The following is a 26,971-nucleotide window of genomic DNA, read 5'->3' on the forward strand; positions in this document are numbered from 1 at the left end:
ACCTCTATTTAGCATTCGCTGTCTGAGTCAACATAAACTTTTTCATCTCCCCTTAATAAAAGGAAAGGGAATTGTGATAAAATGGGAGGAACCTGATATACTAAAACCAAAACAAAACAACAAAATAAAATAATCTTTCTTTCATCCTTTCAAGGAAATATCCAAGTAATATGGCCATCCACCACTGGGTGGGCAGGCATATTTATGTTCTGGTGTATAATATGTAGCTGTATGCTTTAATTATTTAACTGCTCTTATCCACTTTCCTCTGGCTAAATATCAGAGGGAATGGGAGTATCTAAATTTTATATCTGTAGCATTTCAGTGAGTTGTTTGTTGTACCTAAAATAACAAGTATGAATGGATACTAGGAAGTTTTTCAGTTTTACACTGAATCCACTAGACTGCTGTCTCATCTCATTTTTGTCCTATTAAGAGAGCTAATTCATCTGCAGCCAACTTACTGGTAGGAATTTGCAGCAGCCGATAGTGTCTCAAATAGCATCTTCTCACAGCTGTCAATTAAAAATTGTTCTCTTTAGTCAGACATTCTTTGGATTCAGTATTCCCAGAAACCAGCACTAAGTTGATGCATAAGGAAGGATGTACAATACTTCGAGAAATAGAGCATAGTGGAGAGATGTGAAAATTACTGGAGACCTAACCCAGAAAGTCTACACAAAGCAATAAGCAAAGCAACTGCCATCAGGCATCCAGCCCTGTTTGTTCCCTGCTGTATCAATCCTGCTCCAGGCTGATATGACTAGGCTGACCTACACAACAAAGAGTAAAAATCCATCTGACTCCACACCATGCAGACCTACCTCCTTCACTTCCACTGCCATGTAAACACCCATAGTACGCCAGCTCCTACAGACTGCATGCCCCCTGCAAATTCAAATAAAACTATGTTCCAATAATTATTTGACATTTTCAAGGATTTTTTTCTTAATATGCAAAAGAACTAACCAAAACATAGAGTCTTCCTTCTTATCTAAGCCCCATATATAAAGCTAATGTAAAGTACAGTCTGTACTCCCATTGAATCACAGAATCATTAGGGTTGGACAAGACCTCCAAGGTCATCTGGTCCAACCATCAACCTATCACCAGTGTCACCCACTAAACCATGTCCATAAGCACCAGGTCCAACCTTTCCTTGAACACCCCAGGGATGGTAACTCCACCACCTCCCTGGGCAACCCGTCCCAGTGCCTGACTGCTCTTTCTGAGCAGAAATGTCTCCTCATATCCAACCTGAACCTCCCCGGCACAGCTTGATGGCATTCCCTCTAGTCCTGTCACTGGTTACCTGAAAGAAAAGGCCGACCCCCAGCTCCCCACACCTTCCTTTCGGGTAGCTGTAGAGAGAAATAAGATCTCCCCTGAGCCTCCTCTTCTCCAGACTAAACCACCCCAGCTCCATTACTCATCCCCTCCCTCTGAGTTACACCTCTGAAACTGCACTCATCAATAAACCCTACCACTTCACAGAGGAATGGATTCAGTTGTCAGGTAATGATGAAAACTTGCTGTATGGGGTCTGTCACGCTTCCAGTGACTAAACACACTGTCATGGATTTTCTCACAATAGTTGTCTTCAACAATGAAGGAAAAGTCTATATTTAAGACCTTTTTCAATTTTAAGAAGGTCCAAGAGTTTCATATAAGTAACTACTTCAGAAGAAAAACACACTAAGAGAATTTTCAAAGCTTGTAATGTATCATAATTCAATAAAAAATACACTAAATCTTAGACGTAACTGTAATAGAATTCTTTGCTTTTAAATAGTCTTACAGCTTTAATTTTGACAATAAATATAAACATTCAGTGCAGTGTTAAGAAACCATGCAGAACAAGTAGATGTACTTGTAGCTGCGCACAATGAATCTATTGAATCTTCCACAGAAAGACGTGTAAAAGTTGATTTTTTCTTTTTCTTTTTTTTTTGGATCTCCTTTGATGCAAGGCTTAGGATTTCAATTTTTGGCACTGGATTCCAGCAAGTCTTTTGCTTCATTTATTTTTGCTGCTAAGTAAGGTGATCCACCTGAGAAGAAAAAAGGTAAAGGGTTACCATTTACACATCAGTATCAACTGCTTCACTTACAGAATCCCCTTATTACTTGCTTCTGTTAGCTCCCCTTCCTAAGTAGATCCTTCTCATACAACTGATTAAAAAAATGACACTGATATGAAGAAAACTAATTGATAAGGGAACATGAAGAATGTAATCAAAACTGAAGTCACTGAAGAATAAAGCTAAACAATTTGTCTCGGAAAGAAGTCTGAAATCTAAAATCATTTCACACTGGTGTGATTTAGACTTGCAGTGCAGTTTTGCTGCAAATGTATGCAAGGTCAGCTGTCTCAAACATTCATCTAAAGCTAATAGCTATTATGCCAACCCACCCCAAAAACTAAGAGGCAAAATTTTATAAATAATTTTGACAAAATCATTAAGCATGTGCACATACACACACACAGCAAGCCTCTGCTATTCTAGATGCCCAGAATTACCAGGCAGAAACTGTCACATTAAAGCTATTTAAACATGGTACGCCTTCTAACTTCTAGTCCTGAACACTGTCATTGCTTTACGCTCCATCTAACAATTTGATTACAGTTCAGCAGTCTTTTTGTGTTTGTTTTTTTACTCTCCCCCTGAGTGCCAACCATCTGCCTACAGTCACTGAAAACAGCATTACAAGGTCTGTATCAGTAACTTACGATTTACTAGAATACACCTATATTATTTTTTTAATGTAAAAATATGATTCCAGCAGTACTATTCAGCACATTGAACAGCCTTTTCCAAGGCATCTGTTCAATCATAATTTTTCATTCATCATAAAAGACAGCGACAGAAGAAACAGAGAAGAAGTAGCAGTAAACATGTATAAACAAAACAACAAAAAAAGCCATTCCTGCAGCAATCCAGATCATTATAAAGTCAGTTCATGGCCTAATAAAACAAGTGGAAAAAATAATGGAGTTCAAGTCTCTTGTTCACGTTTTGGTTTTGTTTGAATGTAGTCCTAATAGCTAAAACACATTTGAGCAAAGTGAGGCAGGGAAGGGTAGAGAATTGAAATATAAAAACTAAAACTAAAAATAATAATAATAAAAGAATTGTCTTTCTACCCAGGATTTGCTACATTGGTTGAGTATTGCTTCTTTCAAAGAGTAGACAAGAAGATAAAACAGTAAAGGCTATAAACTGCAATAAACAAGGTATCCAAAATAATTTTTAACATTGCCTTTTATCTTTGTCTTTGGTTTACTACATATCTACAGTGTAGGATCTTAAATTCCAATCTGCTAGAAGTGTTTTCACTACATTTACATCCTTGAGTGCCATATTAATTTTGTAGCCCTCCAATGAGAGAAAATTCAATCTCATGATTGCCTAAGTGTTTGTTTATAATTAAGGCAAGTCCAAAAGACTTATCTCTTCCTCTGTTTCTGTCAGCAAGTATTCTTTCATAAAATTATTAACTGATAAAAAATAACATACAATATATAAACATAAAAACACTTTTAAACTGAACTAAGTAAAGGTTAATAAGCAACCATTTCAGTACTGCTCACTGGGGATGTTATTATGCAAACTTCTATATATTTCTTACTTATTTCTAATCATGTTCTCTTCAACGTTTTGAGTCTCAGATAACATGCAACTTTTAAAATCTGTATTTACTGCCCTTTCTTCAAACAACTCCAGCTGGTAAAACATTATTTTGGAATAACACTCTAATGCTGCATATTATTTTTAAAAGCACATCTGTGCTACCAGAGCCAGAAGAAATCAAGATACATACATGCACAAACAAATCTCTTTGTGATGCCATACGTTCAAAATCACTCCAGGCCTTAGCTCTGCAGCTGAAGACATTAGACAACGTTTTTCTTTTTGGCCATGCCAGAAGAGCTGCAGGGGCAGCAAGGAGGCACAAATCCCTTCAACTGGTGCTCCTACTGTGAAAATGCTCCATCCTAATAGCGCACAGGAGGCCTCACTACATCCATCGAAACCTGCATTGTGCCCAGCTGCAGTTGCATTACAGCTCTAAGAGCTATCGGTTAAAATGTATGATCTTCGTAACGGGAACTGCCTCCTTAGGGATACTCATCACCTGCATGGAGATTCATCGTTCTGGTTCAAGTCTCTGAATACTACTACAATAAAACTTTGAAACTTATTATTAAAATTTTTTGACCTCCTGGGTACTCTAGCGGTTAAGAGGCCTTTGACCATCATGATGTATTAAAAATGCAAAAGATTAACTAGAAAATAAATTATATTTATGCAGCTTGTACGTTACAAAAAGAAAGTGTAAAAAATGAAAGCATGACATCGAATAAACAGGACAACTTCAGAATTAAATTGAGGGATGAAGACATTAAAGAAAAGCATTGACTAAATGCTTCATGTCGTCAGTGGTCAGTTATTTTTCCCATTTTCTTAAAATGGGGTACAGGCAGGGATCCCTGTAATTCTGTCAAGAAGATATAAAAAAACCCCCTCTGATTTCCCCTTTTGACTTCTGAAATACAGTGCAACTCTTCACCATCTGTTATTTTAAAGTCGAAACAGCAATGAACATATGGGCTTTCTTTCTCAACCAGCTGTAGTGTAGTTAAAGTTATAATAATAGCCTTTCTGTAAGATAAATTTACATTAAAAACCTGGCCAGTAAAGCAACAGTGCCCAGCTTTACGTATTTTCCAAGTGAATTCAAGGAAGTCTGAAATTCAAAAATGATATACTTAGTGCCTGCAGAACACTTCCCCACAGCAAGTTACTTTTGTACACGTGACTGGTCCATTCCATTTCAAAACAGGAACAGGTGTTTAATATAAAAATGTTGTAGCTCATTTTTTCTTATTTTGCAGAAGGGTTCTTGTTTTTTTTTTTTTCTTCTTGTAAACCAGTGTGGAGCACTGATACACAAGCTCATAATTTTATCTGAAACAGCACAAGGCTAGAAAACCTTAAAGAAAGCTGAGCAACTTACTAAAGATGTAGTTCATAAAGTCTGGAAATCAGTCTAGTTTATCTGAGATAAAATGCACAGAAGCTTAAGTCTATAAATAAACTTCATACAGTGTGGTTGTTTATACAATCAGTAAACTGAAGAGATCTCATTTAAGCCTCTTCCTTTCCAGCTTTGATTAAAAAAGGAAAAAGAAAAAGAAAGAAGAATTACTTACCTTTATCAGGATGATTCAAAATCATGATTCTCCTATGGGCTGTTCTGATTTTGGCCTTGCCAGCAGATGGACTGCAAAAATAAATTGAAGTGCTTACTATAAATGCCACTGCATTCAGGCTATAAATTAACAGTTTATACTGGCTTCAAAAATAATTAAAACTTGAGATTTTCACCATCTTGTGGACGAAACATAAAATTGCATCTTTGAGGAAGCAATATTAACAAAAGACATGCAAGTTAGGACATGCAAAAGAAGGACATTTAAAAAAAAAAGCCTGTGTATTTGACACATACAAACATCCTTCGTCCTTTTTTTTTTTTTTTTCTTTTTAACCCAATACACCCACAGTGATTTAAAATACATAATTCTGGGGGCAAAAAAAAGCAGCTTTAGGTGTATCTAGTTGGTATTCTTATCTTCAGTTGCAGAAAAAAATATTTTTTCCTCCTAGAAAAGAGGTATTTATATGACCAATGACAAAACAACAAATATTAAATATTATCATATTTTTTCTACTGTAAATATTTTTATAGTTGCTATAAATACTCTCTGTTGGAGCCTGGTTAAAAAAAAGTATTTGTTATTTTTGCAAAGCTGTTCAATTCGTTGCATTTAGGGACATGTTGATTTACAAGAGCTACATAATGTTGTTTCCTTCAATGACAGATACATAAAATATGTACTTCAACTAAATTAAATATGTACCTTGCCAGACAAATAACCACTTACGGATGCAGTATGCCGGCACCGTAGACTCTGGTATGCAAAAGGACAGTTTAAATGGTTTAGTTTTTCGTAATTTGTTAGCATGCAGAAACGAAGCAATATTTTCCACTTCAGGTAGCTTCTTAATCAGTGATGATTCAATTAATCTTTTTGTAGATACAGTCTGAACGCAAGGTATCAGCCTAACTACGCTCCCGAGGTAAACAACCTCAAATTATTACTCTGTCACAGGGAAATTAGTATATGTTACAAAAATAGTTCACAGAACTGTGTAAGAAAAGAACATTTCAGTGGAAAAAAGTAATCCAGAAAGTAAGAATTAACCAGAGGGTGGAGCGCCTGGAACTACAAAAAATGATTTATTATCAGATAGCTAAAAATAAGATGCCCATATTTTTATTTGTGCATCTGTTGCTTAATATTGTAATAATATCTTTAAATCATAATAATATAAAGGGAAGTTGATATAGCACATTTAGAAATTCACATGGCTAACTGGAAAAGTTGCTGCTGCATATTATGGAAAATCACACAGTTTTGTTCTAACAAGCAACTGAAAATATGGTGTTTGTATCTCATAAACTAATGAAATTTGACATCACCTTGTCTGGCTATAAAGACTTATATGTAAAGGACTAATTGCCATTAAAAAAAAAAAGTCAAAAACCTAATTTTGACAAAAACCTCAAAAACCTCAACTGGTACAACCTCACGACTTGAGCCGACCGAACACCACCTCCTAACCTCACTGACTTTCTCTGGCTGGAAAGTCTAACCCCAGGAATACCGGGAACACTTTAAAGGGCAGGGCTGACCTTCAGGGGCCATGGATAGGCTGCAGGAAGGGGCTACCAGGAACCCTTCACGCAATTCAGCAAGGATACAGATGCAGAGCCCAGCACCTGGGGAGGAAGAGCCCCTCACAGCACTACGGCCAGCACACAGCCAGGCTGGGGAGCAGCTCTGCTGCAAGGACAACACCTGGATGACAACAAGGTCATGAGCCAGAAGCAAAGCAGGACAGCAGCCTCCTGGCTGCACTGACAGGAGTGTGGTCACTTGGTTGCCAGAAGCAGCTGTTCCCATCTACTCAGCCAAGCACATGAAGCATCCAAGAAGGCCAACAGCATCCTGGCCTGTATTAGAAATACTGTAGCCAGCAGGAGTAGGGAGGTGATTGTCACCCTGTACTCAGCTCTGGTTTTGAGTCCCTCAGTACAAGAAGGACATCAAGGCCCTGCACCATGTCCAGAGAAGGGCTACAAAGCTGCTGAAGAGCCTGGAGCACAAGTTGTATGAGGAGCGGCTGAGGGAGCTGGGGTTGTTTAATCTGGAGAAGAGGAGGCTGAGGGGAGACCTCATTGCTCTCTGCAGCTACCTGAAAGGAAGGGGTGGGGAGCTGGGGGTCGGCCTCTGCTCACAGGTAACCAGTGACAGAACTAGAGGGAATGGCCTCAAATTGTGCCAGAGGAGGTTTAGGTTGGATATGAGGAGACATTTCTGCTCAGAAAGAGCAGTCAGGCACTGGGACGGGTTGCCCAGGGAGGTGGTGGAGTCACCATCCCTTATGGCATTCAAGAAGCGTTTGGATGAGGTGCTACGAGATACATTTTAGTAGCTTAGTGGGTAGTATTGGTCAGAGGAGGACAGTTGGACTAGATGATCCTGTAGGTCGTTTCTAACACGTGTTTCTATGATTCTGTCACATCCAGATGCTGCACCCCTGCACAAAGCAGACTTGGAGCAACCACAGCAGGTTCAGGAAAGGCCCCACCTTGCTCAGGGGCAGAAGCATTTGCCTTGTGAGAAGGGGCTGAGGGAACAGGGCTTGTTCAGCCTGGAAGAAGCAGCCCCTCAGTGCCTACACAGAGATAGGGAAGAGTTCGGGTCCAGGCCCTCCACAGGGACTCGTGGTGGGAGGGTGAGAGAAAATGGGCAAAAAGTGAGATGAGAGGTTTGGACTGGACACAATACTTTCTGCTCAACCAGGGCAGCCCAACACAGGTTGTCCAGAGCATCTTTGAAGATCCTCTGGGTAAAGAGATGAGCAACCTTGTTTTGAGCAACAGAGAGGACTAGAGACCTCCTGAGGTCTCTCCCAACTTGAATGGCCTTACAATCATACAACATACCTGTGTTTATAATGGAAAATAAAATACAAGGAAAAAAAAGGAATCGTAACTACCAAACCTTAAATATACTAAATTGTTTATGTAAAGTATGTTCATTTATGTAACAGCTTTTTTTTTTTTAAAGGTTAAACCATTCATGTTTTAAAAATCACAACAAACATTTTCAACTAATGCATAATTATTATAATTCAATTTGTACATTAACAAACACTTTGGAAAGAAATATTTTGCATCTCATTCTGTGGCAGAAATGGTATGATATAGATAACTTTATTAATTTTTATCTAGAATTTTAACTTACAGTTTTCATAAGACATTTTCTGACTTCAGAAATTCAGCAGCAGGGATGTGATAGCAGTAAGCCATTATACTAAAGACATCCATAGGCAAAATTATTTTATACTGGCAAATCTAATGTTTGGATAACACTCCTAACATTTTCACTTTCTATCTCATCTCAGACATTTCCCCATCTCTCCCACCAGCATTTCCTCCTAGAGGGTAAATAGCTGTTAAAAATTATTGCCATGTTGTACTGAATTTCAGTAATTGGTGCTGCTTCAGAACAATAAAATTTGAAAATAGTTGGTATTTTTAGTACAGTGCTCTGTAGCTTTGGATACGTTTTACATAGTTTAAATACATACAATGCACATACATATTTCTGTCGAAAACCTTGCAATCTTAGAAAATGGCTATTGGAGTATAATATCTGGAATGCGTAAAGAGTCTATGTATTTGAAATGTAAAAGCTGCCATTTTATGTTCACCTTTATCATGCTTCTTTATTTACAGAGTGCCCACATACATATTGAGCACTTAAAATAATGAACAAATCTGCTCCCAAATTTAACATGAGTTGGAAGTGAAGACACAGAAGACAAAAACTACAAAAATAAGATCAATGCCCAGACAAAATCTAGTTTATGCATAACTTGGCAGTTTCCATAATACTTTAAAACATACTTTTTTTTTTTAAATGGCACCTTTATACATGTAATACAGTAAACTGAGTTAAAACTGGTCTATGAAGGTGTATTCAAACAATGTGCAAGCTTCCTGTAAAGGTATTAGCCATGCAGCTACACAATTAAAGGGTCAATTCTTTAAACATTAAGAACATTCCTTGTATCTGATTAAGAATGGTATTTGCAAGCCTGAGCCCTAACACATCAAGCAGTGTCACTGTTCCTGGTGCAGACTCAACCTATTAAAATAAAAAATTAACAAGGGACTGACTTCAGACGTGAAGAAACTTCAGGCATGTACATGAGCAGTGTTCAGACTAAGCATTACCACTGTAAACAGACTTTAATGAGCTGCAGTGTGCTACTCTGCAACATGACCGAATCTGCCCTTATAAAGTAAGTGAAAATGTAAATACATTATCAAACATAAAGGTCAAAGGAACTATTTCTGAATAGCATTCATATAAATCTCCCGTTCAGTGTTCAAGCACAAAATATTTCAATGTAATTTTTTATTTTACAAATTCTTGAAATGAATGCTATATCTCCATAATTTCCATTATGTTAGAAGTAAACACAAATAGCACACCAACAAGATTTTAAGGCTCGATTTTCACCACCTGAAATAATTTCTTCTGGAGATAATTACAACCATCCTCTTTATTTTTCCTAATCTTAAAATTCAGAACTAATCTAAACCAGAAATAGGATATCTACTACCTAAAGGTCAGATCTGTGCCTCTCATCTGGAAGGCCTTTAAACCCACCATTTGCTTTATAGAAAATGCTAAAGCACGTGCTACCATTGGCCATCCATGTTTCTGAAAAAAAAAAATCCACTTGAAAATCCATTGATTCCTCAGCCTGGAAATGACTTGCTATACCCACTTTAAATGACAAGTCTCTCAATGTATTTTTTGTTTGGAGTATGCTGTAACTCTTAATCCATACAAATTGAAGAGTAGGGAGAAGAAAAAAAAAATAATGACAAAAAAATGAGCAAAATTGATTTGTTTTCCTTGTTTATCAATATAATCTACAATATTGCTCATATCAGGGTTTTTATTGGAAACCAAGCCATGTGATCACACTAATTAGCGCAGTATGTGCTATTCTGATATTTTAAGAGCAGTAATTCTCCAATGCAGTATGTTGCCATACCTTCAAGCCAAACGCAAGTCGCATGTTCCATTAATATTTTGTTGCTTGATTTCCAGCTTAAGCAGAATATTAGAATGGTTTAAGCCATTAGATGTCTTTAAAAAAAAAAAAAAAAAAAAAAAAAAAAAGGATCTTGGCCTGAGTATTCCACATTCTTGCAATATGTATTTTCTTTATTCAATACTCACCAAACAAAAACACATTAATGCAACACACCTACCTTACACCTAAAATAAGACTTGCTTCTCGCCTACTCATTTTCTGTTCAAATCCTCCTTTATAGTAGGATGAAAGACTCTAAGAAGAAAAAAGGCAAAACAAGCAATAATTAGTTTCATATACAAGGTGCCAGGACCTAAATCCTATTTATTTGACCCCAGTCACAGCTTAACATTCATCTATAATTTATTTTGAAGGCACGGAACGAGTAGAAACCAGATAATATGAAAGGACTTCTCCTGGGTGTTAACACATACAAAAGCCAACTTAAAAATAGCTATCTGTGTTTTTACAATCTTCTACTACTAATAGAAGATATTAATAGCTACAACCATTAAAATCCTGCCTTCAGGCAAAACAGCCCAGAATCAAAGTACATGCTAGTATAAAGTGGTACACTGCCTGCGTTTGGGGAAGCAGGGAAGGGAAAGGAGGAAAGTTGTTTAGAATAGCCCTGGTTGCACTGAAATGGAAAATGGCAAGAGTCATGACATTCTGGCATTCAAAGAATTATGGATGATCACTCTGAATTCCACATATTTCTACAAAGAAAGTAGGTATAAGCTATAAAACGATGAGAATGATAAATATAATAAACTGATGAAGAGTCATTTTTTTCTATATGAATCAATGTTACTTAAAGAAATATATCAAAGAATTCTTTGAAGGAACCCTGGAAACAAAAATGATAACAACAACAACAAAAAAAAAAAAGAGAACAGGTTTAGCATAAAACTTCAAGTTCTATTTCAGGAAATCAGTGTGCTGGAGAACACTGGAAAGGCAGAGTACATGGGGAAACCCTAGCCAGGTTTTGCCTTTATATCCTTCCCTAGACATTGATGACTGATGAAGACTAGAAACAGGATATGGGGTTAGTTTTTCATTAAAAACTCACAGGCATGTGCAACTTTAGCCACTGTTTTAAGACAAAAATAAGAAAAAAAAATAAGGAAAAAAACATTAAAGAAGAGAGAGAGATGTGAGTAAATCATTGCAACAATTAATTGTCATAGGGAATAGGTTGAAAGTATACTTGTCAACTGTAAATACATTTTAAAATAAATTTTTAAACAGTAACTGAACTGCAAGGGTGGTTAGCAATGATTTCCTCAATGCAAATGTTTCTTACAGAAGAATTAGGGATAGCCCACTGCTATACAAATAACAGTCCCAGAGGCAACAGACATAGCTCCAAGACAGCCTGCCTTTGGGAATTGGCACGCAGTGCCAATTGAATCTGCACTCAACAAGACTGAAGGTTTTTTTCCTCAGTGCAAAAACCTATCAACTAGGGAAAAATAAGCTTCTTTTGCTGCTATCAAAGGGAAGACTGGCCTGAGAGCTGAGATTATTTTTAAACGTTCCTTTTACCCCCAAGTAAACGTGTGCCTGGCCCTTAATAAAACACTTTCCTCACTAGCTACACTAAATATATCCATTTATATCCGGCGAGAATTTTGCCTTACATTTATACATACTCTCTCTCTCAAGTAATTTCAAATGCATTAAAGCATTTATAAGGCTCTGCCTATGATATCTAAATAAAGCCTTTAATTAAGGTTAGGAACAACATTCACCCAAAAGCATGGTTCAGAAATAATCACCTATAGCTACCGGTACAGAACGTCTCCGAAGGCAGCAATTCCCTCGTGGAGCCAGGAAGTTTCACACAGCCACAGAAAAGATATATGTGTTGTTTTGTTTTTTTTTTTCTGGTCAACTTTTTTTGTGCTGCTATGATCTGTAGCAAAACTTACTTTTCTTCTTCCCACCCCACTCAAAACATACATGAAATTAGCACCACCGTAACACTTCAGTTACCAAAACCAAAGCAATTGCAGACATGTCATGCCTACAACAAAAATCTGTTGAGGAACCACTGCTACAGCTATAGGGTAACACAAAGCAGGTCTCTCATGGTGCACAGCAACATTAGAGGTTACATAATACACAGAGAACACAAATGGCTTCTCCAGTCCAAGAGGAAATTATTCTAATGATTTAATGGCCACAAGGTAACATCCTTGAAGAGGTAAAAATGCCCAGAAATTTGCAAGGACATCGAAGAATTACTACAGCCTGGAGAAAAGAAAAAAGCATGCTTTAATGCCCTGTGAAATATTTTCCAGAACTTCTTCCAAAGAAACTTAAATACAGATGGATTTCTGAAAAGGTTAATTCTTCAACCCTAGCATACAGCTCGAATACAATTGGACACTGATTCATGTACAGAAAAGCAATATATGAATTCTCTCTAATAAAGCTCCTCTCTGTTCTTGGTAGATTTCATCTAAAATAGCTCATTTGAAATCAGGGAATAAGGAGAAAGATGGCTATAGGCTTAAATTCAGAAATACTTTTTCATGTTTTTAAAGCACTTTTCCTTGACACTGTTCTAACCTCAGAAAGCCTTGATTTGGTTCACTTCCAAGAGAAATCAAAAAAGAAATTCTGTTGTCTATGTCCTTTGGCACATAAACAAATAGGAACCTTCAAAAACAGCGTGTGCAAGTGGGCATCAAGAAAAAGCATTTTCTTCTCAGAAATGAAGCACAGGGCAAGAATAATCATTCTCTTAAATTAAAATATTGAACCTAAACAGAATGTAAAGCAAAAGGAAATTAGGCATTGAAGCCACTGTTCCTCTTGGTTAGAATATGGGGAAGAAATATAAAGTATTCATTTCTGGAAATATCTTGGCAAACTTCTAGTTCCCAAATTAAACAACTTTTCCATGCTATTCAAATTAAAAATAAGAAAAAATTCTTTCTTTTCTAAGTAATGACTGCAGAGAATGAAAAAATACTCAGATATTTTTCTGTTATGAGAACTTTCTCATGTGTAGACAGCTCCAGACACTTCATTATTTATTAACTCTGGCTATTGCAGAAAAATTTTGTACTGGAAGAATCACTAAAATGAGCTCTCCGTTTCTTCATCCTATTGGAGAGGGGCTGGCGAACTTCCATTTAATTTACTTTACTTCCTTGCATATTGTTACTGTTTAGCAACTTATATAAGCAAATTCCGCTTACTAAACAAATGCTATTAATAGGTTGAGGGTGAAATAGAAGATGGCTGGACTTGTTCTGCAAACATGCATTCACTCTTGTAATTTTTCACAAAATCCAATTCAGTTGGACTGTGACATCTTCAAGACACTTTTCCTGGAATAGCACAGAGAAAGCATAATGACTATTTCCATGTAAGATAAATGATATTCAAAACTCTATAACGGAAACCAGACATCACATCGAATTATATGAGGCAGTGTTTTTTTCTGATAACTTTGTGTGTTGGTCCACCACCAATACAGTCCCCCACAGAAAAAGGTAATAAACACTGTGTGCATGTGCTATTTAGAAGCTGTGTTTATGAAGTAACCTAAAATTTGCTGAGATCATCATAGAGATTAATATAAAATGGGCTGCAAATTGTATTAGTCTCTGGAAGCTTTATTTTCAATGAAAAACAAGATGGATGGTTGCTGCTCTTACTTCTTAATTCAGGAGTCTGTACATCTGAGCAGAAATTGATCAAATATGGGAAACTGAGTGCAAAAATCGTCTATGAGTTGTTGTAGAAGGGACTGTTGTTTTCTGGAACACAATTTTCAGGATTTGGGAATTTGAGGATTTTAACAGATTTGCCTAGAATTGCCATTCCTATAGTTGAATATTAAATACCATTGATTAATAAAGGAAAAGTAGTGCTCTTGAAATATTTTTTATTTACTCTAATAAGAAAATATTAATATTATGATTAATAGCATTAAGGTCTTTCTGAGGAAGAAAAAAGAAATGACTACATAGCGCCAAGAACCTTACATTTGCAATAGATCCAAGACACTACCCAGAGAAACTAAACAGTGTCACTGGCACTGGTGGTAACAGTAGCAAAATAAGGTTCAAGCTAAAAATAAATAAATTTATAAACAAAGTATTTCTCTGGAAACCATTGTGAGGGACTTGTTATAGAGGAGAAATAAAAACGTTCCCTCTTACGTCGTCTTCCCCTGAAAAAAGATAGTAGAAAATTTCAGTGATAAATTATATCAGCATTTACTCTTTATACTTAAAAAGTCTATATACTTAATTGCCATAAGTTAAAGCTAAACGAGAGGTAGGAATTCAGAATAAAATGTAACACTTTTTACTTGCTTTTACTTGCTCCTTCTGGCTAGAAGATGAGTGGAATTGTTGATTCCACACGTTAGTTATTTAGGTAAGTAAATAGTGTCAGACACTCAAGATCCAACAAGCAAGCATTTTAAATGATCACTTTGTAACTGCTCAACTTGACCTCACGTAAGTAATTTATTAAAGAGCAGGAAGAAAGGATAACACTGCAACTACAGCTAACAAGAGCTGCAATTTCTATTGCGAACAGGAGAAAAAAAAGTAACTACAAACGTGGGGAGAAGAAGAGTCGGTGCTTACAGAAAGAACCAGCTAGCATTTCAACAGGCAGCTGCTTCACTCTTCCCCCAAAAACAAAGGCTATGAGGGACAGGGTCTGATTCTAGAAAACTAGAGTAACCACTGAAAACTACAGTGACCAAGTTAGGTGCCTCTTAACACTACAGGAAACCAGCAAAGTAGCACTAAGCCTAGACACAAAATGAATTCCAGGTGCTTTTTCCAGTAAACACAGGCAGAAGTACTAACTGCTTGATTTCCATTGTCAGCACAGTTTAGAGAGCAATACACTGTAAAGAGACATGATGAAAGTCCTAACCCATAGATTATATTCAGCAGCTTCAAATTCCCCAAAATGACATCTTCTGAAGCAACTAAAATAAGAAGTTTGGGCAACAAACACTTACCTAGAATCTTTGTATGTAGTGTTTTCTCTTTCTATTGTTTTACAGACAAATTACAAATAGGAAATGATTGTTAAGGGGGGGAAAAAAAAAACACACTCAGAAAATATACAATCCAATAAAGTTGTACCTGCAGAGTAATAGAGAACAGATAACCTTTGCTTTGGACTTAAATTTGGACTATGATTGTAGAAAAAAAATGCCATTACCCTCACAAGTATACAGTTAACAAATACATGCAGTTAATGGCAAAACAGAAGAGTTTTAGTGTATCCAGCAGATCTCACGTTATATTGACCACCTCTATTTTTATTATCGGCAATAGAAGAGAAGCACCCTACTAGAGATCAACGTATAACTCTGGACCTTAAGTCAGGATGTGAAGGCAGAAACAGGACTCAACATCAGGAACACTGGGAATTCAGAAGGCACTCTGGGTTGTTGGTGAATTCTGCAGGACTGTGGAAGTCATTAAGGTAAAAATGAAATAGACCTCTGGTGAGCCAGGCTCAGCCAACTTACTGGTTCTGAGGGGTACAGTTTCCTAGGAACAGACACCTCTCTGTGCAGTAGCATGTCATATTTCAATGTATTAAAAAGTCACCGCCTGCATTCTTGCATGCAAATGTCTGAATTTAGATTCCCTAGTCTGTAGCTACAAGTGGATAGATGAAGTGCTGGACTAAAACTTCTGGAGAAGGAGGATGAAGACAGAAACACTCCTTACTTTGAAACCATGTCCTTACTGCTTGCTAGTTCTAGTCACACTGTATCTGCTTCACATGAAAGCAATTTAATTCAGAGTACCTGAAGTCCCCTCTGCCGTTTTGGCAGGCAACATGGGAATCTCTCCAAAAATGACTTTAGAAAGGAAAAATGAAATTGGTGTTGGTCTCACAACAGCAATGCAATAGAGGGACCGAGAGCAAAAATTGATCCTGGCACACCATTTCTGGCTGATACACATCACAATTAGGAACAAGTATGGAACTGCCCTAAGAGGACAGCCCATGTTTTGAGTGTCTTTCCTTCCCCTGGAAGCTTGCACTGATGATCCCTGCACCTTCAGCACATCAACACAAAGTAGAGAAGGCAAACAGATCTGGCCCCTACCTTCTGCCCATTCTTGGCACGCAGTATATAGACAAGCTCCACGTTGCAACTGGCTTCACAAATACATGCAACGTTAAAGAACACTTTTCAAAAAATCCTGCCTGTTTTTTTTTGTTTTTTTTTTTTTTTTTTCAGAAAATAACCATCTGCAATAATTATTCACTCACACATCAAAAGGCGAATGGTGGAATTATCCACTTCCATCTGTGAACAAGTGTTCACCAACTGAACTTTGAAAGAATCAATTGCTATAAGCAGACACCTACCTCCGTAGGAATTACTTCAAACAAACTGGAATGGAACATATTTATTTATTTACCAGAGGACAGTGTAGTCATTGAAGCCAAAAACAAAGTGCTCTGGAATATTTCTTGTATTTGCTCCTCTCACAACAGCCTGCCTTTTGATTTGCCTTCTTCATTATTTTATTTTAAAACAAGTGGAGGAATAAAGAAAACAGGATCTTAGTTAAGAACTCAAATGTTATAGCTGGGGAACAACAACAACAAAAAAGACAATTCATGTGCAAAGAGATAGAGGACCTTGTTTTCTTGTTCACACGTGAGTTGCAAAGAAAGAAAACAAGCTCCTCCATCTCTTTGGCAACCGTTCCTGGAAGTTTATCTGGAAGAAAAATGACTGAATTTGTTCCTTTTTAGCTTCTTAACATGAAACTGCAGGTCATTGCTTTGTAATTGCTAGGATTTAGCTATCTTCCTACAACCCACTTCAACAATTTCTTGTAAGACTTACAAGTAAAAACTTCTGAAAAACAGAATGTCAGCAGGAAAATTAGAAATGCTTATGAAATCTCACAAACATTTTTTGATACAGTTTCATTTACAGAGACTTATAATATACTAAATAAAATGCTAGAACATACAGAGTAAGGAGCGCCCTTACCCGGGGGAGAAAAAAAAAATCTAGCTGGCACTTACCATTTTCAAACATAAAATGGCTCCTTTCTAAATACTTAGAATTTAAAAAATGATTTAGCTAGTATGAAGTAACCTCTAAACTTACAGAAGTTGAAATCTTCCTTGCTGTCTCTGTAATTGCTTGCTCCAATGGCTTCCAAAGGTGAAATGCATAACGGCCTGGAAAAGATTGAAGTTAGATGAACTTATAATCAACATCCACACGTACACAAACAAATAGCCTCTGACATCTGCTCCACAGCTTACAGAAGAATTTTAATTGAAAAAAAAAAATAAATCAAAGTCATTCTTCATTGTTAGTCTTTTCATTTAATTTATTTGCTGTACAGCACTGTTGCATTTTGCTGTTTTTCAAGATACTTCCTCACCAGCTGATTCTAGATCCTGCCCAGCAGAAGTCCGATGATGTCCCATGCAGTGGTTTACATTTTTTGGTCTTTATACTGGGAGTGGGGGCAGGAGAATTTTAATACACTGAATATAGAAACCCAGTCGCAGACGGCAAAGATCCTTTGTGCTTGCGCACAAAATAAATAGAATTAAATGCATTTCAATATGACAAATGAAGTTATCTGCCTTGTGAACTTTAAGAAAAAGCGAAATATGAAACATTAGCTTTCAATAAACATTATTTATTAAATACTGCTCAAAGGTTATGTTTTCCAAACAAATCTATATACTACATGTTTCTTGATCTGATGTTGTACGCTTAATCACATATTGCAAGCACTGCATTTTTTATTTTGTTAAAAAGAGAAGGCCTTTTGGGATTCATAGCCTTTCAACTCCCAAATGGCAGTGAGCATCTAGAGCTAAGAAAGGCACTAAATCAGCCTGTATTCTCTGAAGCACAAAGAGGGTCTACCAACTAAAGAATCAAAATTTGTATTGCATTACTGGCAGGTTTTCCCTGTAGGTCCCCTTCCCTCAATTTGTGTTTTGATTAATTATTCATTAGCAACATAACATACTATTATACACAATGGAAAAGCATTGTATCAAACGTGTCCCTGCTTTACTCTCATAACATCTTGCTTTCATTCTTAAAATACAGGATGTCTCCATAGGTTATTTTAGCCATTTAAAGTCTGTAGCTGCACTAACATTGAAGTTAAAACCACTGTTGGAGTATCATTGCTGAAATGCTGTCATGTACAAATAACATACTACCTCACCTTCTTCTTAAAGCTTACTGTTACCACTTCATTGCTAGCTGTCACTACTACTTCTGCTCAACCAGCAAAAGAAATTCTAAAAGTACTCCTCTTCTGCTTCTACAGAAGCGCATATAACAACCAACTTAACAGCTGTACATCACCAAAGATGACTTTCCTTCCCCTAATTAAAATAAAACAGCTGTACCCACAAAACACCAGCTGAATTTTAGTGTAACTTGTTCATCTATGTGCATCTATTCTTGGTGTACGCATTTGCACATGTCTGAGCATGGCTGATTTTACATCCTGGAAGTAATGGATATTAACTTGTGTATTTCAACACCAGAACAGATCAGTTATCCTACACGAATAAACCAGCATGTAAATCACGCTAAGCCCATGGCCCATATTCACACTAGAATATATTTTTCAGAAATACATAATCTAAATACAAATAGTTCAGGTAACAAACACGCTATTACAGGAACAGTTTAATCTGATAAACCATTGTAGCCACTAAAGCCTTTTATTTTCCTCTATTTGAATTTGTCTAGCGTCACCTTCACACCACAAGGTCCTGCTGCGCACTTTTGTACTAAAGAACCTCTTCCTTGCAATATCCTCGTGTGTGTGCGCATGTATAATGTCATCATTTTACATTACATTTGCAGACAGAGAATATGCAGAACCTTTTCACTGCTGCCCATAAAATATGTTTTTCTAGCAGCGACTTTTTCAAGGAGAATTTTGTAAAAAGTATCAGGGAATTTTGAAGGGACAGGAGCTACAATTGGACACGATTCTCCATAGCACTCTCAGGCAACTTCCACTTCCCAAAATAAATATTCATAAAAACTCCATTAACCTGTTTGGAAATGTAGCAGTTCCACAGCCTGCTAGAAATTCAGCTTACCTGCAAATGCAACGGTTGCAATGCCAAGTCCGACTGCTATCATAGATCTGGCCTAAAGCAGAAAAAACAGGAAACAAAATAAACTGCAAATTCAATTTGAAATACAGGCATCTTTAACAGCAAGTATTTCTTATGCCTGCCATATATAATTTATATGAAATATAAAAGAAGGTTCTGTATTCCACAGGCTACATCAGGTTTTATACTTCAGCCCCACAAACCCAATGCTTCAGGTTTAACTTGCAACTATCCATTAGCATATCAGTGAATAAATACTAACAGCTTACTATATGCAATAATAAAAACATAAGGCAGACGCTGCTCAGGATTACCTGATTTTTTTTTTTTTTTTGTGCAGACTAGTTCAACACAGTCTGAAATCCTGTTTGCCATAACAGAAGGTATTAGTTTATTACAAAAACAGGGAAGCAAAAAAAAAAGTCGCATCCCACAGCTGTAGCCACAAACAGTCATGTCATCCATCTCTCACGCTGTGACTCATGGAAGCACCAGTCAACACACAGAGCCTGGACATCTCATTATTTACTGTCGACCACTGTCTGAACTTATAGTAAAAATATTTGTAAAGAGACTTTTCAGAGACTTCATTTTCGGCTTAACTTTGCTTCAAGTCTAACTGGACTCCTGGAACCAAACTCACCACAAGACTTGACCATCTGATTCACTAGCAACTCCTACCTTTTCCTGATAAAAAGACCTCAAATAAGGTGTGTATGCTTTTCTACACAGTGTTTGAAGAAAGTCAAGCATCCTATAAAGGATATTGAACAAGAAGCTGCTACACAATACTTAGTAAACCTTGAAGAAGGGACTGACTCCTCAACCTTTTCCAGAACCCACGCAGGGTAATGAGCATCACAAGCACACGTCTGGTGTGTCAGGGTATCTATCCACATCTGAAAAGCCTACGTTTAACCTTTGAAAAAAAAATGAAATAATGTTATCTGTGGCATTACCTGTTTTATGATAGTTTAATAATACCTTGAAGTTTATGCCAGAAATCATGAGAAATCAGATTAAGCCTGTTTAGTTGGAATTCAAAACATAAGTACAATGAAAATGCTTTTATCACCAGATTGACTCTTCTGTGTATGCCTTTCTGCTCCTATTACTTCTGCATTTATCCAAAAACTGGTTTATAAGATTTGTACCAACAAAGCTGAGAGCAGGACTGGAAGCCCAATTTTCAACATTAGTGTCCCAGTAACAGGATCTGGAACCATGTAGCCTTCACTACTAAGACCCCCGGGGCTAAAATTCTTTGTAGTAAATCTTATTTCTAGACAGAGAAGGAGAAGAGTTAGGAAATACAGGTTTTAAAGCCTTCTAGAATTGGATTATCAGCGGCTAGAACCCAGCTGGAGCTCCAAAGTTAAGGCTGGGGGAGTTTTGTACAGAAGTGCTTAAAATCCACCTGTCTATCCCATTTTATTTGTCTAACTCTCCATTTCAGTGTAGCCTCAAGTCTTGATATTAGCAATCATTTCTGAACGATAAGCATGTAAAAATAACGTAGTAGTTTAATGTCTGTTGTTCCTTTCAGTTGCACAAAATTTCCCTTCATCTTCAGACCATGAAAAAAATCTAAGTATGCTGCCTTAAATGGTAGATGAAATAAAACAGTGAAGCACACAGTTCATCTCCTCACTAAACTCAAATTCATTTCATTTCTTCTCACAAATCGGTTTTCCCAGGCTCTCAATACACAAAAAACTTCCACTAAATTCTTGTGATCTCTGTTTAGAGACTAAGCAGCAGCTGCCACGTTTCTGGAAATATCAAGACCCTATAGAAATCCTATATTATTCTGTGCTCTGTGTTCATGGATTTATATGCAGTACAGACTTTCCAGAACTCATTCAGACTGACAGCGAGAATCTTTCACTAAGTGGTTACAGCCAATTAAGAGCCCAACAATGTGTGAAATAGATCATATTGGAAAAAAAAATATATTTATTAGCCTGCGCTTGTCAAAATTAAGTTATACTTGCTTTGCCACCAACAAGGTGGCTTATGTCAGCAATTTACAGCGAGGTGCACTGGTAAGGACACCTCCTCACAGGTTAAGGCAGAGCAGAAACCAGGCTAATAAATAAACCCTGGGCCATGTCAGCTCAGCACAGACGTTGCTTAAGTGTTTTTGCAGAGTGGTTTGGGAACACAGGGCAGAGATCCCCGAGGGCCTTTGATAGAGTCAGTCATGTCCACTGGTGTATATTATTGCAATCTCAGTGGAAAGCACTCACAGTTACTGGAAAGCTAGTGGAAAGCAGATTTAAAATAAAAAAGTGAAAAAAAAAAAGTAAGTGTGCCAGCAGCTCTAGGTTAAAAACTGTAAGGAAGATCAGCAGGAATTTGAAGACGAGCCAGAAAAGTAACTAAAAGACATGGGAAGATCAAGCCAGAGAGGCATGAAAGATTGCCCACTTTTACAGGTGAGGTACAGCTACCCAAAAAGTTGAGAAACATTGGTTTAAAAACTGAATTTAAATCAATGGAAGAAAGATTGCATGGTTCATCTTTTACTGTCACAGCCTCTCTCATAAAATCAGAGGTAACTTCAAGTACTAACCAGTAAATCCTTTAAGTCCAGTCTGCTTCAGATTCCTTTTCCATGCCCACTTAACTCAGATGATTATTTAGAAGCATAAATCAAGGCTACTCTGAAACACAAGGCTTTGAAACACAGAGCACAGAATTTTATTCTTATAATGAGCACAAAGCTTTAATTAAATGCAGTCTTTTCTTGTCAATATTAAAGAAAACAATTCATTCTCACTGCGGAAGGGATCAGCTTATTTATGGCATGCTAAGACAACTAGCACCATGGCCGTTTTGGATCACACTGCTTGAAAATGCCTGCTATTTCAGATGCAAAGGCAGTAAAAAAATAAAAAAAAGATAAAAAAAAAACTATGACGGAATTGGCTTTTTTCCCTAAAAAAAAACAACAAAAAAAAAAAAAACACAAGTTTAAGAAATTTAAAATATGTGGGTTTTTATAAGAAAGCATTCTTTTAAGATCCAAGAGGGAAAAATAAAGAACTAAAAGATTAAAAAGTAAAATCTGTCCCTTTCTTGATTCAATGAATCAGCTCCCAAAGGTTAGTCATCAACTCTGCGCTATTCTGCTGATCTCAGTATTTTAATTTTACTATGTAGTTCAGTTTTCGGTAACAAACCCTCTTCGATACAGACAATAAAACAAAGTTTTGCTAAATCTGCAAAACCTGTTTTTTTTATTATTTTTTTGAGAATTATGTATTAGGAAATACACACATTAGAAAGGCAACTGCAATACCTGACTTACCAGAGCATTTGGCAAACAAAAAAGGATAAGGCATATTAACTAACATACAGTATATATGTGGAGGTATACATTATAGCATAGAGATATGGCCTAATTTTTTAATTTTTAATTTGCCAGAAACCTTATTTTTTTTAGAAGAAACTGGGAAGAGTAAGTTACCATTCTGCAAATTCATAATCCACAGTGCCCTGCTAACTTAACTGTGCTCAAAAAGGTAACTTCTGTGACTCCTACCATTACAGCTTTTCCTTCCACAGAAAGAAAAATAGTAGAAAAAAAGTTAAACTAACAAACATAAAGAGAATTGCAAATGCATGCTTTTAAAATTTCAGGATTATACTATTACATCTGACTACAGGCTACCAGAACCGACTTCACAAATGTCAAAACATACCTGCTTAAACAGGGTTTGGATTTTATTCTCTGGTTCTTCTACTGCCATCAGTGAAAACACCTTTCTTGGTTAAACGAAAAATATTTTGCTTTTCCCACAATCAGCTTTCAAACACACAGCAAGAGCTGTATTCTTTTTTGGGCCACAGAAAGCTACAGTCTAATGCAATAAAAAGCACAGAGAAAAATAATAATTTGTTCTGATGGGCTGGGCAGCAGTTTATTAGTCCTTTTTTCTCTTTAAACAGCTGCATGCTGCTAAGAAATAGGATTCACAAGTATATTAACCAAGCATACAAAAATATTTCTGAATATTGTTTAATATTCAGAATAAATAAAAATGCCTGAAATAAATGATTGTATTTGGCATGGAAGGTAGAAGGTTTCTTCTACGCCTCAGAAGAGTAGCTACAGCTTATTCGAAGCCTGTTTCAGAGCAAACCACCTAATCAGCTCTATATGGAGCCGGATACGTTGGGATTATATCATAAACTATCTGCAACAGACTTGATTTCATAACCTAATGCCTTGCATCCACTCTTACCTTCCTATGTAATTTAATTTCTTTTCCAATAGTAAATTAAAAGTAATTTCAGCTGAATACTCCTCTCCATACTCACCCAATTGTCATGTAATTTTTTTATCATCTATTTTACATCATTTTTTTCTCTTTACTGTTTAAAAAGAAAACACTTGAATGCTTTCAGTTGATGGGGGACTTCACCCACCTGGCTGTGAGCTGGGGAAGCCCCACAGCAGGCTGTGAGCAACCCAGGAGACTCCCAGAGTGTGTTGAGGATAACTTCATGGTCCAGGTATGAGACAACCCAACCCGAGGAGAAGAGTCACTGGGCCTAGTGCTCACCGGTGGGGTGAGACTATCAGAGGTTTAGACTGAAGGCAGTCTGAGCTGCAGTGACCATGTCCTGCATGGTCTTTTTGTGGTCTTGGGGAATACAAGCCTGGTGAAGAGCAAAGGCAGGACTCTGAACTTCCAAAGAGCAAACTTCCAGCTGACCTAGTGGATGAATACTGTATTTAGGGACAAAGGAGCTGAGCAGAGCTGGCAGCTCTCCAAAGATGTTTTCCTTGCAGGACAAGAACTCTCCATCCCCTGTGTAAGAAAGTAGGCAGGGAGGGCAGACAACCAGGATGGGTGAGGCAGGACCTGCTGGTCAGACTGAGGCACAGGAAAGAAATGCACAGACAGGGGAAGCAGGGACACGTGGCCTGGGAAGAGCACAGGGATGGTGTCCGGGTGTGCAGGATGGGAGCAGGAAAGCCAAGGCACGGATGGAACTGAGCTTGATGAGGAATGCAAAAAATAACAAGGAGAGATTCTCTCAGTACATTGACCAGAAAAGAAAGGCCAAAGAGAGTGTGCCCCCTCTGATAAATGAGAACTGGTAATGACAGATGTGGAGAAGGCTGAGGTACTCAGCAACTTGTTGGCCTCAGTCTTTGCTGCCAGTCAGGCTTCCCACATCTCTCAAGTCCCTGAACCTCTGGACGAGGTTTGGCTGGGGAAGCAAAGTGCCTGCCACAGCAAGCAAAGAGCAGGTTCGAGACCACCTGGTGGAAATGAACAGGTACAAGTCTGTGGGGCCTGACACCATACGTCCCAGGGTCCTGAGGTAATGGGCTGATAGAGTTGCCAAATCTTTCTCCATCATATTTGAAAAATCATCTCAGTCAAGTGAAGTCCCTGACTGGAAAAAGGGAAATGTCACTCGCATTTTTAAAAAGATTAGAGAGGAAGACCTGGGGAACTACAGACCTGTGAGCCTCACCTTGGTGCCTGGGAAGATCATGGAACTGATCTTCCTGTAAGCAATGTCAAGGCACATGCAGGAGGACAAAGAGGGGATCTGAGACAGCCAGCATGGCCTCACCAAGAGCAAATTGTGCCTGACCAACCTGGTGGCTTCTGTGATGAAGTGGGTGCATCAGTTGACAAGTGAAGACCCACCGAGGTCATCTACCTGGACTTCTGTACAGCCTTTGACACAGTCCTATGTGACATCCTGATCTCCAAATTGGAGAGAGATGGATTTGAAGGGTGGACCATTCAGTGCAGAAGGAACTGGCTTGAAGGCTGCCCCCAGAGAGCGGTGGCCAGCGGCTCCATGTCCAGGTGGAGGCCAGTCACAAGCAGTGTCCCTCAGGGGTCTGTCCTGGGAATGGTCCTGTTTAATATTTTAATTAATGACGAGGTCAGAGAGGGTGCACGGGGAGGTGAGAAGGGGAAGGTGTTTTTAGCTTGCTTTTAGTTTCTCACCGTTCTAATCTGTCAGTAATAGGGAATAAATTATATTAATCTTCCTATGTTGAACCTGTTTTGCCTGTGATGGGAATTGGCGAGTGATGTGCTTGCCTTTATCTCAAACCTTAAGCTCTTTTTCATCATATTTTCTCCCCCTCTTCAGTTGAGGAGGGGGAAGTGACAGCACAGTGTGATGGAGTTTATGTATCCATCAGTGTGAAACTGCCACAAGACATCGTTAACCCTGGATGTTGTAAGGAATAGACGCACAATGCTATAGTTGATCTTGATACAACTTTGAATTGAGTAAAGAAAATTATATATAATTTGTCTTTCAACACCTTTGCATTTAACTATATACAACTTGACCTCCTGAATTCCCTAGATAGGAATCCAACAAGCACGTACCCTGTCTCTTCCACTGCTTACATGAGGCCATGACAGGTTCTAGTCAAACTACAAATTAGCCTCCATTGCCAACCATTTGTTAACAGTTCACAACAAATATGGTTGGAAATGTGTTTTATAAGACATTGACAAGTTAAAGATGAGCTTCATGAAGAAGCATTTCATGATGAATCTAGTCGTGACTGAGAGAACATTAGTTAGATATGAAGCCATTTTAATTAATTTATATTGGTCAGACGTTGGAATCGATCTTGAGGTCTCTTCTGACCTAGACAATTCCGTGATATTCCCATCTTTTAATGAACAGTAGCCTGTAACAATCAAAGAAATGACGTGTCTTTACCTACGCTATTCCTAAAGTATGGGTTATCAATTATAGTTAAATATAAAAACTTATCTTAGCACCTGGAAACTCAAAGGCGAGCTTTCTTCCTTTTTTTTTCTTCAAGGCTCTGACCAGGGTACTGCCTGGATTTTCATTTAGAGTTACAATTTGTAGCCTCTGAACCTGAATGTGTGAACACCACCGCCGGTCCCTGTGGTACCTACCAAGCTGGCTGAATACTGGGACATGTCTTAGACTACACCAAAGCCCGCTCTGAAATACTTCCCACTTCTTCTCCTGTAACGTCAGCTTCAGATCCTTACCTTCCGAGCAGTTACTGATCCCTCTCCAGCTCCCACTAAAACCTAAGTGCTAATCCCACAAATCCCCGTGACAGCAGCACAAAGACCGCAGCCCCAGAGCAAACACTTGAAAACTGAAAATACCGAAAATACCGCTTTCTCCACCAAAACCTAGGCTGCTGGGACAAGGAACAGACGGGTTACAGAACCTATACATCATATAGAGAGAAATATGGTGTAAAAATGGCATTAAAAACTAAACTCGCAGAGTCAGACGCACGGACACCAGCATATATTTACAGGCATTTAATAAAAGTGAAGCCCAAGCCCCCCGGTGCGGGCAGAGCCCGTCCTTGTCGTGTGCCTCCCCCCCCCCCCCCCCAGTGCCTGCCCCGCAGCGCGCTCACCAGCCCCCGCTCTGGCTCGGCTTGGCCCTTGCCGGCACCCGTAGCGGCCCCGGTGTACTCGGCATAGCGCAGGGCCTCGGAGGAGGCCCCGGCTCCCTCCATAATGGCGGCGGTGGCGGCACGCTACGGGCCGCCCAGAGGGACAAACTAGTTGGAAGGCGAAGCTCCGCCT

At 38.1% G+C, this 26,971-nt stretch overlaps 1 protein-coding gene across 1 annotated transcript; it reads right to left on the bottom strand.

Moving 5' to 3' along the window:
* Positions 1–1,701: 1,701 nt before the first annotated feature.
* Positions 1,702–26,971, bottom strand: DNAJC15 (DnaJ heat shock protein family (Hsp40) member C15). Its single transcript, XM_068675344.1, has 6 exons — positions 26,800–26,971; positions 19,371–19,422; positions 17,386–17,459; positions 10,426–10,502; positions 5,216–5,286; positions 1,702–2,051 (listed from the first exon to the last, which is right to left on the bottom strand). Exons 1-6 carry the CDS (start codon positions 26,899–26,901, stop codon positions 1,981–1,983), a joined length of 447 nt encoding a protein of 148 aa, XP_068531445.1. The 5' UTR covers positions 26,902–26,971; the 3' UTR covers positions 1,702–1,980.

This window comes from Anas acuta, chromosome 1 (genome assembly GCF_963932015.1).
Source record: "Anas acuta chromosome 1, bAnaAcu1.1, whole genome shotgun sequence".
NCBI lineage: Eukaryota > Metazoa > Chordata > Aves > Anseriformes > Anatidae > Anas > Anas acuta.

Excerpts from the sequence above, each read along its gene's own strand:
- DNAJC15 (XM_068675344.1), bottom strand. The coding sequence starts at position 26,901 with ATGGAGGGAGCCGGGGCCTCCTCCGAGGCCCTGCGCTATGCCGAGTAC. Across the intron at positions 10,503-17,385 it reads CAAGGAAGATTTCAACTTCT|AGTCTTTCATCCTACTATAA; the intron begins GTAAGTTTAGAG and ends TTTTCTTCTTAG. Across the intron at positions 5,287-10,425 it reads AGTCTTATTTTAGGTGTAAG|TCCATCTGCTGGCAAGGCCA; the intron begins GTAGGTGTGTTG and ends TTATTTTTGCAG.